Source organism: Eulemur rufifrons, chromosome 9, assembly GCF_041146395.1.
Source record: "Eulemur rufifrons isolate Redbay chromosome 9, OSU_ERuf_1, whole genome shotgun sequence".
In the NCBI taxonomy this organism is placed as follows: Eukaryota; Metazoa; Chordata; class Mammalia; order Primates; family Lemuridae; genus Eulemur; species Eulemur rufifrons.
The window spans coordinates 13,292,686-13,305,841 of record NC_090991.1 but is presented as its reverse complement, the minus strand read 5'-3'; the positions used below and the strand labels follow the sequence as shown (position 1 = coordinate 13,305,841).

At 42.8% G+C, this 13,156-nt stretch overlaps 1 protein-coding gene across 3 annotated transcripts in view; it reads right to left on the bottom strand.

Moving 5' to 3' along the window:
* Positions 1-13,156, bottom strand: part of ZZEF1 (zinc finger ZZ-type and EF-hand domain containing 1) — a 114,574-nt gene that overhangs the window by 21,716 nt on the left and 79,702 nt on the right. For 2 of the 3 annotated variants that reach the window (XM_069482119.1, XM_069482121.1), the window contains exons 36-40: positions 12,685-12,947; positions 11,630-11,775; positions 8,010-8,160; positions 6,498-6,637; positions 372-649 (exon numbers count right to left, since the gene is read on the bottom strand). In XM_069482119.1, the coding sequence (XP_069338220.1) occupies positions 372-649; positions 6,498-6,637; positions 8,010-8,160; positions 11,630-11,775; positions 12,685-12,947 (978 nt within the window). Of the gene's footprint in view, positions 1-371; positions 650-6,497; positions 6,638-8,009; positions 8,161-11,617; positions 11,776-12,684; positions 12,948-13,156 lie in introns of all 3 variants that reach the window. The other variant, XM_069482120.1, reaches the window with a different exon arrangement.

The following is a 13,156-nucleotide window of genomic DNA, read 5'->3' as shown; positions in this document are numbered from 1 at the left end:
AGGTATTAATATGGGCCAAGTCAGGGTGATTTTTTTTTCTTCATTTCTGTTTTTGCAATTTTGTATTGTGGTAATGCTACTTTTATAATGAAAAGATTTATTTTCTTCAACCCCAAGGCCTACACTTACTGCTCTCAGGCAAAAACAAATCAGAATATATATCAGCAGACAGTGTTGAGACTGCTCAGCTATTTTAATGTAGGTTTTAAGCATTGTTATAATGTGGGTTGCCACAGCATTACTAATAAACCCAATTCTATTCTCACAAAAGATGCTCAGACAACAGCACTGTAACACTTAAATTAATTAACAGCCAGACCTTGGACTTTAAGAAATGAAGGTGGGGTGGAGTGGAAGAGGCTGGGGGTTACCTGTCCAGACACACAGCTCCCAGGCTGAAGAGCAGGTGGGTGGTCTTCCAGCCGTCTGGCACAACGGAACTGTCCCCGGCAGCAAACAGGTTATGTTTGGCCGAGAGGACCTTGATCACCGCAGCATCTACCTCTGCTGGTAAAAGACGAAGGATTAACTGGCCGAGAAGACCCAAGGTGAGGTGGTAGGTCTCATTCAGGTGGCCTGCGTTTGAGATGACAACCTGAAACATCAGTGGGAGGACATGCTCCAGGTCTATCAGGGGGACTGTGGGACCCTGCCAAGAGAGGGAGAGAAATCAGTTGAGTACAAAATCCACGTAACCACACCAGCTGAACACTCCATCCCCCTTGTGTCTTATTTACAACTGGCCTAGTGCCAATGGAATTATGCAGTGGCTTTCATAAATGCCATAGGTAAAATTACTTGTAAAATAAACATTCTTAGGTATGATCTTACAATCCTACTTCTAATATTTCTTTACCCTGAAAAATAAACTTACCATGTTGGTCCCTTCCAACCCCGATATGTCCGTTGTAAAAGAATTCAAATAATTCGGAAATATAGGAAAGTTAAAGCTCCCCATAATCCCCCCAGGAGATAACTGGTAAAAGTTTTATGAATAATCTTTCAACTTTTCTTCTATGTATATTTACATACATAAATTTTAAATAAAGTTATTTTTCTTTATTATTATTTTTTATTTTTATTGTTTTTAAAGACAGTGTCTCATTCTGTTGTCCAGGCTGGAGTACAGTGCATGATCCCAGCTCGTGGCAGCCTCCAACTCCCGGGCCCAAGCAATCCTCCCACCTCAGCCTCCTGAGTAGCTGGGACTACAGGGTATGGCTGGCTAATTTAAAATTTTTTTTTTTTTGTAGAGACAGGGTCTCATTATATTGCTCTGGCTGGTCTCAAACTCCTAGCCTCAAGTGATCCTCCCACCTCAGCTTTCCAAAGTACTGGGATTACAGGCATGAGCCACCGTGCCTGGCCTATTTTCTTTGTTTAAATACTATCCTGTAACTTAGTTTGTTTCCAATTCTTCTTTATTATAATCACTATTTAGATAAACAGCCTAGAACATACATTTTTATACTTATACCACCTGTTATTTCCATTGCAAAAAATACACAAAACTGAAGAAAACTTTTACAATGTTTGAGTTATTATCCTCAGTGTGATTCAAGAGGCCACTATATGCATAATATGAAAACAAAGCGATCAAAGAACAAAAAGTTCTTGGAAATAAAACATGATTCTCAGCCAGACACAGTGGCTCACGCCTGTAATCCTAGCACTCTGGGAGGCCGAGGGAGGAGGATCACTTAAGCTCAGGAGTTCGAGACCAGCGCGAGAAAGAGCGAGATCCTGTATCTACTAAAAACAGAAAAAATTAGCCAGGTGCAGGGGTATGTGTTTGTAGTGCCAGCTACTTGGGAGGTTGAGGCAGGAGGATCACTTGAGCCTAGGAGTTTGGGGTTGCAGTGAGCTAGGGCTGACACTGCACTCTAGCCAGGGAGACAGAGCAAGACTCTGCCTTTAAAAAAAAAGATTCTTAGAAGGTATCGCTCTGAGGGGGTGGCCTGGCAGGGTGTGAGAGCACAGGTTGGGTGAGAAAGGCATCCATGCCGGGAGTGGGGTGAGGAGGGCATCAGTGAGGAAGGGCAGCCTGGTGTAGGCGTCTGAGCCCAGGTGGAGAGGTGAGGGCATCCGTGTGGGGAGTTCAGCCTGGCATGGGCGATCAGAGTCCAAGCAGCATAAGGAGAGTGTTGCCACTGAGTAGCAGCCTGCTGAGGGTGAGGGTGGCCTCAAGGCAAGGGGGCACCCTGGCACAGACAGACAGACCCAAGTGTGGTGAGAGGTATCCATGTAGGGGCAGGACCATGTGGGCTTTCCAGAGTGCAGACAGGGACAGGAAGACACCCTGGAAAGAAGAGTGGCAGCAGAAATGGGAGATCGATCAAGTAAGTACTTATATGAAGGATAATGGGATCCAAGAGTCTCACTCAGTTACTGCAGTTACAAATACAAAAAGGAGACTGCAGTTACAAATACAAAAAAGGATAAAACTATAATAAGTTTTGTGGTTTTAGATGGGAATTAGAGGGATTCATGAATTCATTATTCATTCTCTCTCTCTCCAAATCAGGGTTTCTCAACCTCAGTGCTATTGATATTTGGGTCTGATAATTGTCGTCTGTGTGTGTATAGTGGGGGAGAGGGTGGTGCCTGTGCATTTTAAGATGTTTAGCAGCATCCCTGGCCTCTATCCCACTAGATTTCAGTAGCAACCCCCAAGTTGTGACAACCACACATGTCTCCAGGCATTGACAATTAGCCAAAGTGAATAGTCTCCAGTTTGAAAACCACTGCTATAAATATGAAAGAAATAGATAAAGCACACACACACACACACACACGTGTGTGCATGCACGTACCCCCTAGCTTTCTTTGCTGAGAATGCTTGGGAGCAGTGATACCCTGTTAGCAATGAACCTCTCTAGTGCTTAAATCTTGGTTTCTAAATACCATTCTCTACCACATGGAACCAGGTCACCTTAGAGAAATGGCTGAGTCCAGGGCTAGGGGAAAATTCAAAAAGTGCCTAAAACATCTTGTGCCCCCAAAGAAGGAGACGTTCAAAAAATGGGAAATGTCAAAAGAACATGGAAGTCAGACTGAATGGGCTCCCATCGGCCAAATCCAGAACAATTTAAGCATCATAATAAGTAATTAGAATAATGGACTCTAACTGATGCTAAATAAATGAATAAATTAATAGTTTGAGGAGACACAGGATATTTACATAGTTTCAAAGACTCTCCCCACTAAATATTTCCTAATAACAAAGGGGAAAAGATTACAATGGAGAAGGCTGGCTGACGCCTCTTACTTAAGTGATGGAAGTGAGGAAGATCAGTAATGAAATAAGTCAAAACCGTGTTCCTGACAGGCTGCAGTGAGCATGCAGCATCACGTCTGTGATATTTCTGCCCAGGATGCAAAACCTGAATCTTATCATGAGGAAACATCGGACAAACCTAAAGAGGAGGACATTCTACAAAACAGCTGGCCTATAATCTTCAAAAGTGTCAAGGTCATGAGAGTTAAGAAAGACTGACATACTGTTTAAGATTAGAGGAGACTAAAGACAGAAGACATCAAAATGCTACACGTTAATTCTGATCCTTTTGCTATAAAAGACATTTTTGGAGCAACTGGTGAAACTTCAGTGGGAACGAAGGGTTAGAGGGTAGCAATGTATCAGTGTTAATTTTTCTGACTTTGGTTGCTCTCTAGTGGCACAGGAGAATCTCCCTGTTTCTAGAAAACACTAATGTATTTAGGGGTAATATGGCATCAACTTGGCAACTTAGACAAAAAATTAGTTGTACTACACCTCCAACTTTTATGTGAGTTTGTAATTGTTTCAAAATTAGAGAGGCGATGGAGCAAATGACACTTTCGCATGCTGTGTGGGAGTGTAAACTGATACAAATGTTGAGGAAAACCACCTGGCCTGCATTGGTGTGTTCACTGGAAGACATGTACGCGCATGCTCACGGCACCATGTGGAGTAGCTCCAAATCAGAACTTATTCAAATGCCCAACAACAGTAAAATGAACTTTAAAATTATAGTATATTCATATAATGGGACTCTAAATAACAAGGAGAATGAATAAGGGAAACTAATCACGGTAACATGGATGTATCTTACAAACATAATATTGAGCAAAAGCAGCCAGACACAAAAGGAGTACACAGTTAGTTTGTATCATTTTAATATTGGACTTCTCATCAGTAACGCTAGATGGCAGAAGACCATGCGACAATATTCATAGAGTTCTGAAGGAAAAGGTCTATGCCCTATAATTCTATACCTAAACTATCCTCATAGGGGAGAAGAAAAGAAAGACATGCAGCCTTTCCTAAGAAAGTATTTGAGGAAGTATTTTAGCAAAACAAAAAGTGAATTAGAACAAATAATTCAGGAGGAAGAAATAGTAACCAACAATAATGTGCATCAAAACAGTAACTATGAATAACTAATTACAACAATGTGGTTCATAAACTCTAAAGAAAGTAATGTAAGAGAGATAAAATCTAAACAATACAACAACAAACCCCAAACCAACCAACCAACCAACCATGCAAAGCTAAAATTACATATAATTTGAACACTTGGGATATGATGGGGGAAATAAAAGCATCTCATCTTGTAAAGAAATAAAAGGTCTCATCTCCTTTGGGAGAAAAGGTGAAAAGGTAACACTGTTACTTAAGAAAGAAATATAGGTTGAAATAAGAAGGCAAAAATTTAACTACAACCACGATTAGATAAGAAATATGATACAGACTTCATAAATGATTAGAAAAGAAGAAAAGAGAATTTGGGAAGAGGCAGGGAAAAAATGTGTATTGGAGCAGGGCTAGAGTGGGGGACAGTTGACTGGCACAGAGCAGTTATCTCCTTAGAAGTCAGCTGACTGCTCGGAAGACAAATGGTTACAACAAAGCTGAGACCAAGTCAAGAGAAAGTCACTCTTATAGTGAAACTGGCAAAATCAACATAAAAAGGCTAATAGCCAATTGTAGAAGCACCCCACCCCAAGAGATGGGTTCTCAATGTGCTGTCCAGTGAGATGTGGGAAAGATGCAGCTCTAAGTAACACCGAGGCAACTGAAGCAAGCGGAAATCAGTCACGGCGAATGGGACAGAAGAAAGGCTTAGGCTGCTGTGCCTGCTCAAAGTCTCCTGCGGTTGGGCAGGGAAGGCAGAGACCAGAATGCTACTGCGCTGTCCAAGCCTGAGGGTGCTGATTTCAGCAGCGCATGCCTTTCAGACAGACATGCTGGGTGAGGCCGATTCATCCAGCTGGATGGGAACACATCTTCAAGATATCCTGCTCTTTTCATCCTAATTCCATGTGCACCAGACAACCTTCTGAGTTACAGTGTGGTCTTCCAGGTAGATTTACATACCAAGAGGGAATGCATATTGATTTTCCTGCCAGACACATGCCCCTGTGAATTGTGACTGATTTATAAATCAGCCTCAACTCCCCTGCAAAAGTTGACTCTGAGTCTCAGCATCTCCAGGCAAACTGCTAATAAAAAGTCCTTGGACCCAGAGGCCTGAGGATCAAATCTTAGGTCCTGGGGACATCTCCCCTTCCCCAAAGTCCTGCCAACTTGAGAAGTTCTGTTTCAGCAGCCTGCCAGCTCTGTCTCTGATTCCTCTCTGTTAACTGAAAAAAATAGGAAACTATTGTAAAGATGTCAGCTATTCCTAAATTAACATATAAATTCAGTGCCAGCCCAGTGAAAATGCTAACAGGATCTTTCTTTAAGTTGATAAAAATGACACTAAAGTTCATATGGAAAAAATATGCATACAGGAATAGTTCATAAAATTGTAAGAAAAATAGTGAAGACATATCTAAACTGTCCAGAGTCTTTAAAGATGTCAGTGTTATGAACGCTGGAAAAAAAGGCAAGGGAAATAGATTAGGGGAGACTAAATCAGCATGACATCTAAATGCCATGCAATTCTTAAGTGGAGCCTGATTTAAAAAAAAAAAAAAAAAGGTGTAAGGCACATTTTGGAAATAATCGGGAAAATCTGTGTTTAGGCTATAAAATTATTCTATCAATGTCAAATTTTTTAAGTATGATAATGACACTGTGGTTGTATAGGAGAATGTTCTTTAAGGAGAGACACATGCTGAAGTCTTGAGGGTGAACCATCAATGATGATTTCACCTTATTTTCAAAAGTTCAGGAAAAAAATATAAATAGATATATAAATAAGACAGAGATAAAGCAAAATATTAATAATTGGTGAATCTAGGAGAAGATCTTTATTTATGGTTCTTTCAAGTTTTCTAGGAGTTTTAAACTTTTCAAAATAAAAAGGTGGAAAAAGATGATTATAATAATTAAAAATAGTAAGTCATTACATATACTTATAAAACATAGAGAAGGTCAAAGAAAATAATTATAACTTATAATCCCACCCTTACAGATGCAGAGATGACTGCCATTAACAGTTTGTTTTAGTACATGGCTTTCCAAATTTTTTTCCTACACATACTACCCTCTTTTAAGAAACTGCCCTTACCGACTTTAAGGGAGGTAACATGGCTGCTAGTAAACCCAAAATCCTCTTCTGGGAACACTCAGCAAACACTTGCTCGGGGCTTGCAGTAACTGCCTTTTCCTCTATTGGCTTCTGAGATGACGCTTCTGAATTCTCAGCATCTGAGCGGTAAAACATCAAACTTTGGAATTTTGCCTCGTTTTCTGCATGTCCAAACAGACAAGTAAACCACTGCACTGTCCCCGTGCTGCTACAGAATAAGCCTGGGACTTCAGAGGCCTGTTGCTAAGCATGTCTGCGCTCAGCTGTTCCCTTCTCCAGGAGGCCTCCCTGACCCCTGTTTAAATAGACAGCCGCTCCCCCACCTCTCCCCCAGGCCCCTGCCCCTGCTCTGTTGCGCTCACAGCATTTCATCATCTTTTCACATACTGTATCATTTCTATTTATTGCTTACTGTCTGTCTTTCCTTCAGGTTTTTGTTTCTTTCAGTGATGTATCTCGGACATCTAGAAATGTTTCTAGAGTGTGGCAGGTACTTAATGAACATCTGATGAATGACTAAACTGCCTATGAACCAGGATGCTGGTCCTCAGGGGAATCAGACTCCAGTAGATTTCAATGATCTGGACAGACATGGAGTGACAGCCTGTCGCCTGGAACTTAGAAGCATAGGCGCTGCAGAGATGAGCACCAGCCCCTTGTGAGAGCTGGCCCCACAGACAGGGCAGAATGCTAGGCGTTCATTCCTGCCTCCGGCACAGAGTGGGCAGACGGGAAAGATTCCGCTGCCCTGGGCTGCCATAGGAGGAAGCTGAGGCTGGCTTTAGCCCACAGCACCTGCATGGCACCGTTCCTCAATCTACCTAAGACTCAGCTCTGATCTTGGGGCTGCTATTCCCCGCCACGCTGAGAGGCCCAAACTTTTCAGGAAGCAGAGTCCCACAGCACCTCTCCTGTTTCACCTTCCAGTGCTCTGCTCCATCCCTACACACCTGCCAGGAGGGACTTCTCCACTTTGGAATCTTTGCGCATGTTGTTCTTTCTGCCCTGAATGCCTGCCCCCACTGCAGACCCTAGCACATTCAAGGTCCCCTAAATCTCTTCCTCCATGAGGCTTTACAAGGATTCAGTCTGCTTCAGAGAGATACCGATCACTGTTCATACCCACTTATACCTCTTTTCTGGGCAGAATAACATTCCACCTCAAATTACAGTTACCTGCACTTTTGTCTTAAACCCTCCTAGATTGTGGGCTCCATGAGGGCAGGAACTATGTGTCTGTCTGTCTGATTCAGTCCCTGTTTCATCCCCAAGTCTAACACAGTGCTTGGCACATAGAAGGCACTTGTGAATACAGGGAACACATGAGGTGTGAAACAGTCAACGTGAAGGAACGATGACTTTCAAAGCGTTAGCAGCACCATCTGAACAGAACTCAGAAACCACATAGCCTTGGTTGCTAGTCAATTTCGAATTGTGTGCAACAGCTCAGGGATGGGCATGTGTGAATTTTAAGATGGAAGAGATCTTTACCTGGAAGTTCTGTAGGTGGGCTAGCATCTGCCAGTGAACCTGAAATTTGGGTCTGGCATGAAGGATCCTTCATTAACGATATGCCTTCATCTGCCTTGTCTCTTTGTTTATAATCTAAAGGTCTGACTTCCTCATGAACAGCTTTCTTTCTCTAAAAAAAAAAAAAAAGGAGTGTAAAAGAATTAAGTTTCTTATAACAAAGCTTACTCCATTAATACTACAATACAATTTTTTATCATTAGCCAAGCCATCTTCATAGACTAAAAAACTTGAATTCCATTAGAGAATGCCTTTCATTTCTTATAATGAATCTATACTCCAGTGACGATAGTAACCATTGCCTCATATCCACCTGTCTTCCAAATGGCCCTCTGTCACAGCCTGCAGTCACATGAGCAATGGCTCTATTACAAACCTCTAATACATTCTATTTAGCTGTCAGATACCCAGGATGGAAAGTTCTTCCCCTGGGAAAAAGACAAAGCTGTGAATTTCCTTCTAGTATGCTATGGCAAATACCTTTGATGTACTTTTTTCCTTTCAGTAGAAAAAACAAATCTTTATTTATAGAATAACTAGAAAATTCTTCATATCTAATATCTTTAATATTATGAAGATATAACTACATCAAATCTAAAGCCTAGAAATATGATATTGTTTTCACTGCCATAGACAGAACTATTTTACTGATTTAGAAATTGGCATTCTGTAGGCTGTGGGACAGAGTTGTGGGCCATGTACCTTTCCTCTCAGTTTTCTATAGAATATGCTTTTTTTAACATGGTAGGTATTCATAAAACCAATCACAGATATCATTTAATCAAAGAAAACCAGACACTAGTCCTAAACCTACACACTCACACCCTCTCTACCACTCTCTAGCATTCTTTTCTAGTTGTTCTCTATTTTAACAAATTGAACAAGCACACATTTGACGCCCTTTTAAGAATCCCATTTTGCCAATGAGACTTGTTAAGGGGGCTCTCACTGGAGCTGAGAGACTTTTCTGGGACCAGGAGTCTGGTGGTGAGCTGCCCAGATGGGCAAGATGACAGCTTTCAGCCTATATTTCCTGAGAAGTCACCCAGAGTCCCCAGTGATCACCTGCACTCCCAGGGCCCTCAGGGTGCTTTACACTGTTGTTGTACAGGCTTACATGTGGAATCTAGGCAATGTGAGAAGTCTTCTGTGCATGGTGGAGGTACCCCAGCTCCAAGTCTGGGAAGGCCAAACTTGACTTTATTCTTCGGAGCCAAAGGTGGAGTGCCAGGCAACACCAAACACTCAGGAGAAGGCACTGCCATCTCCCAGGGGCAGCTAACTTATCCTCCTCTCTCTGGATACTGTGACCTCAGCATCAATCCTACCCTCAACCTCCTTCTGAGAAAAAAGGTGGTTGTAAGACTGTCCTAAGAGGGTCCTGAGACTGGGAGAGCTACTTGCCTTGTTAAAATTGTACTCTCTGAAAAGACCTCACACCGTACTCCCTGTACCATGTGGCACTTTGGGAAGGCAACATAATTCCAAAGTTCTGGCAAATAATTTTCGTCTTTATTTTCTTTCCTGTTATCATAGGACTATAAAAGGCCACTGTAGTTGCACCCTAGTGCAAGTGCGGAGAGAATCCTCCAAATGATGCCTCTGACTGAGGCTGGTTTCTCAGTTGTTTAAAAAAAAAAGCATCTTGGCCAGGTACTGTGTCTCACGCCTATAATCCCAGCACTCTGGGAGGCCAAGGCAGGAGGATCACTTGAGCTCAGGAGTTCAAGATCAGCCTGAGCAAGAACAAGACTCTGTCTCCACTAAAATAGAAAAATTAGCTGGGTGTTGTGGCGTGTGCCTATAGTCCCCGATACTTGGGAATCTGAGGGAAGAGGACTGCTTAAGCCCAGGAGTTTGAGGTTGCAGTGAGCTATGATGCACTCTACCCAGGGTGACAGAGCAAGACTGTCTCAAAAAGAACCTCAAAACAAAAAAACAAAAAGTATCTCTAGTCATTGGAGGGAGGGAAGGGTAGATACCCTTAATAGGGCCCTGGGATTGGCTGGAAGCACGTTAGAGCTCAAAACAGTGATTTGTACTCAGGGCCCCAATGGGATACGGTCCTTAGGGCCATCATAGTGGCAACACTCAGGTTCTGTTGTGGGGACAGTGCTGAAAACTGTGGCTTTGCCAGAAGACTAAGAGACCGAGCCAGAGGCAGGATACCCTGGTGTGCCCAGCTGCTGGCAGGAGGGTACCCAAAAGGTGGGGACAGCACAAGAATAAGAATAATGCCCTGGGACCTCTGGAAAAAGTCCCATACAGTTCCCAGGCAGGGAAAGCCTAAGTCAAGACTGAAACATCTTTCTGTATCAAAAATTAAGGAAGTGTTCAAAGAATAATGGCAACATATCAAAAGGACACAAAAGCCAGCTAGAAGGAGTTTCCATTGGCCAAACAATTTGAGCATCAAAATTAAAATAAAATGTAATAGATTTTAATCTATTGAATAAAAAAAACCCCACCAAAAACTCAAGTCCATTCTGATATACATAAGTGACAAAACAGATAACTGGGGGAGCACAGTGCTCACGGGTGGCAAGTTACAAGATGCTGAGAGCTCACAAGAAGATACAAATATTCCCGGGCTTGAAGGTGAAGGCTGCTGATTTATCCTGTCTCTGTTGATAATGTTCTCTCTGCCCACACTATAATCTGTGGGAGGTTAAAGTGCTGCTTGAAGAAGGGGTTTTGTTGTCAAAAATGTCAACAGTTCAAACACAGGCTTGGTGTTTATGTGGCCTATCTTCTGCTGGCTCTCTGGCTGAATGAAGACAATTATACGTTTTCATGTTTCTGCCAGCCATTTTTGGTTTTGTGTTCCTCTACACAGAACACAGGGCATCCCGGTGAACAACCACCACCAGATGGGGGAATCCCTGCTAGTAACCCGACACGGCCAGAGGACAGCAACATCCTCGGCTCCTGAGGCGAAGTCAGGGGCATTTACAGCATAATCTCAAGCTCTGGAGGCAGCACCACAGAAGCAATGCTATGCTGTTCCGTGAAACAACCTTTAGTGTCAGTACACAGTTCACACTTGGATCCAGAAAGGCTTTTCTGTTTAAGTACCTATATGTAAATTACTGTGTCTACTTTGTAAACAGTAAGCTTTTAGTATCACCTATTTGTTGACTGAATATAAAAATAGCTATACATATACAGTGTTCACCATGGGCTAGGAATTAATTTCTCTGGGTGCATAATCTTGTTCAAAACATAATCTTACAAAAACTACCAGGAGGTGGTAATGGGAATAGATAACAATAACATGGAGCTTACTATGAACACTGTTCTAAACACTTTACATATATTATTAATAGCTCAAAGTGTGTAATGTATGTAACTGCTCACAACAACCTTGTTACAGGTATTATCATCATCTCCATTTTACAGGTGAGAAAACTGAAGCAAAGAGACTGTTGTAACACGCCCAAGGCCTGACAGAGCAGAGATCTGGACCCAGCAGTCTGGGCTGAGAGTCCCTGCTATGCTGCCTCGTGTGCACGGCTCTCCTGGAGCTCAGCCTGTGATTCCGTGTAGTGAGGAACTGTTATTTAGTGCACAAAAGGGCCCACCTCTGACAGCGCCTCAGCATCCTGGGCTGCTTTCTTCTCCAGCTGCTCCTCTGATGTTCGGGTGGGCACAGTGCCTGGCAGGGCCTGATCTTCTGGGGTGGAGTCACCATCTGGCAATATACCAAGCAGAGCTAGAGCTTTCAGACCTATATGGGAAGCAAATCAGAGAACAATTAAAAGTTTGATAACAAAGGTTACTTCCAGCAAATGCCATAAACTACTTTGCCACTATATAGAAACAGATGACTGAGTTCTACACAAACCAAATCCTAGAGTATTGAATACAAACATCCCCGGCTATCTGAATCTATTCAGCTCCTGATCTCAGAGGGTGAAAGCTTGAATAGCAAGGGATACCTCTACTTTATTAACAACAAAGACAAAACATACAACAGGGTGTTTTAGAAAATCATAAACACTATAACTTTATAGTAGCTCCACACAACTAGATTTCTAAATTCCCACTGGCAAGTGGATAACGAAAGCGTTCTGAAGCACTGGCATTACCCACCTGCTATCTGATACAGGTCTGATTCCCTCATGTGAAGTAGAATAGAGAGTCCATTATTTGAGAGAAATTTAAATGTCTTCAAGGTTTAACATTCAAGTCATTTTCTTCCTAGCACTCCTCAGTAAAGTGAGATTCATCTAGACATTTTGTTAAACTATTTTACCTGTAAACAGCTCTCATCTAAAATACAGTTGTGTGGAAGCAGATTTGCATTCTAGGTTTAAAAAAAAGTCTAGATTTCTTTGGCAAATTTTGGTAGATTCAAATACTAAATACTCCATCCACAGACATAGAGGGTTTTAGTTAATATTTTTACATCTTCATGTAAATTATTTGAGAGAAATTAAATGCCACTTTAATGCCAACATTTCTCTCAAATGTATCTGAGAACTTAAAATTAAGTTCCTCGCCAGGGTGAGCCCCTCTTGTGGAAAACTGGATTTTGTTGCCTCTAAGCCGAGCACAGTATTTTGCTTTTGCTGAGGCTTTTCCTACACCAGCAGCTGAGGGCTGGTTTCGGTTTCTGTGCGTGGGGAACAGTCACCTTTTCCCTGGTGAGCCTTCATCAGACAGTCCCCGACCAGCTGCATGCACTGGCTCCGCAGGGTGGCGGCACTGCCGCGGGCCTGGGGATCCAGCTTCTCCCCGTCCACGTCCTCCGCGCTGGCCAGGTGGGCGCTGTAGAGGGCCAGGGCAGCGAAGAGCAGCCAGGAGTAGTTGTGGATGTAGGGCTGGATGAGCCTCTGCCGGTCGCTGATCCGGATGGTCACCATTGGGTGGGCCGTGATGCTGTGGGTAGGCAAATGGCTGCGAAGGCAAGATGTAATTAAGGCTCACAAGCCTCTGTGAGGCTCCAAAAAGGAGCACAGGGCCTCGGGGGAGCATGTGCTCGGTCACAACTTGGCATCAGGCAACTCTAGGGTGTGGTTATTGAAAATGTAAAGAGAAGTATTGGCCCCTCTGCCCCACAAAAATGAACACATACGAGCATTGGACATCCCATTTCGGGATTTCAC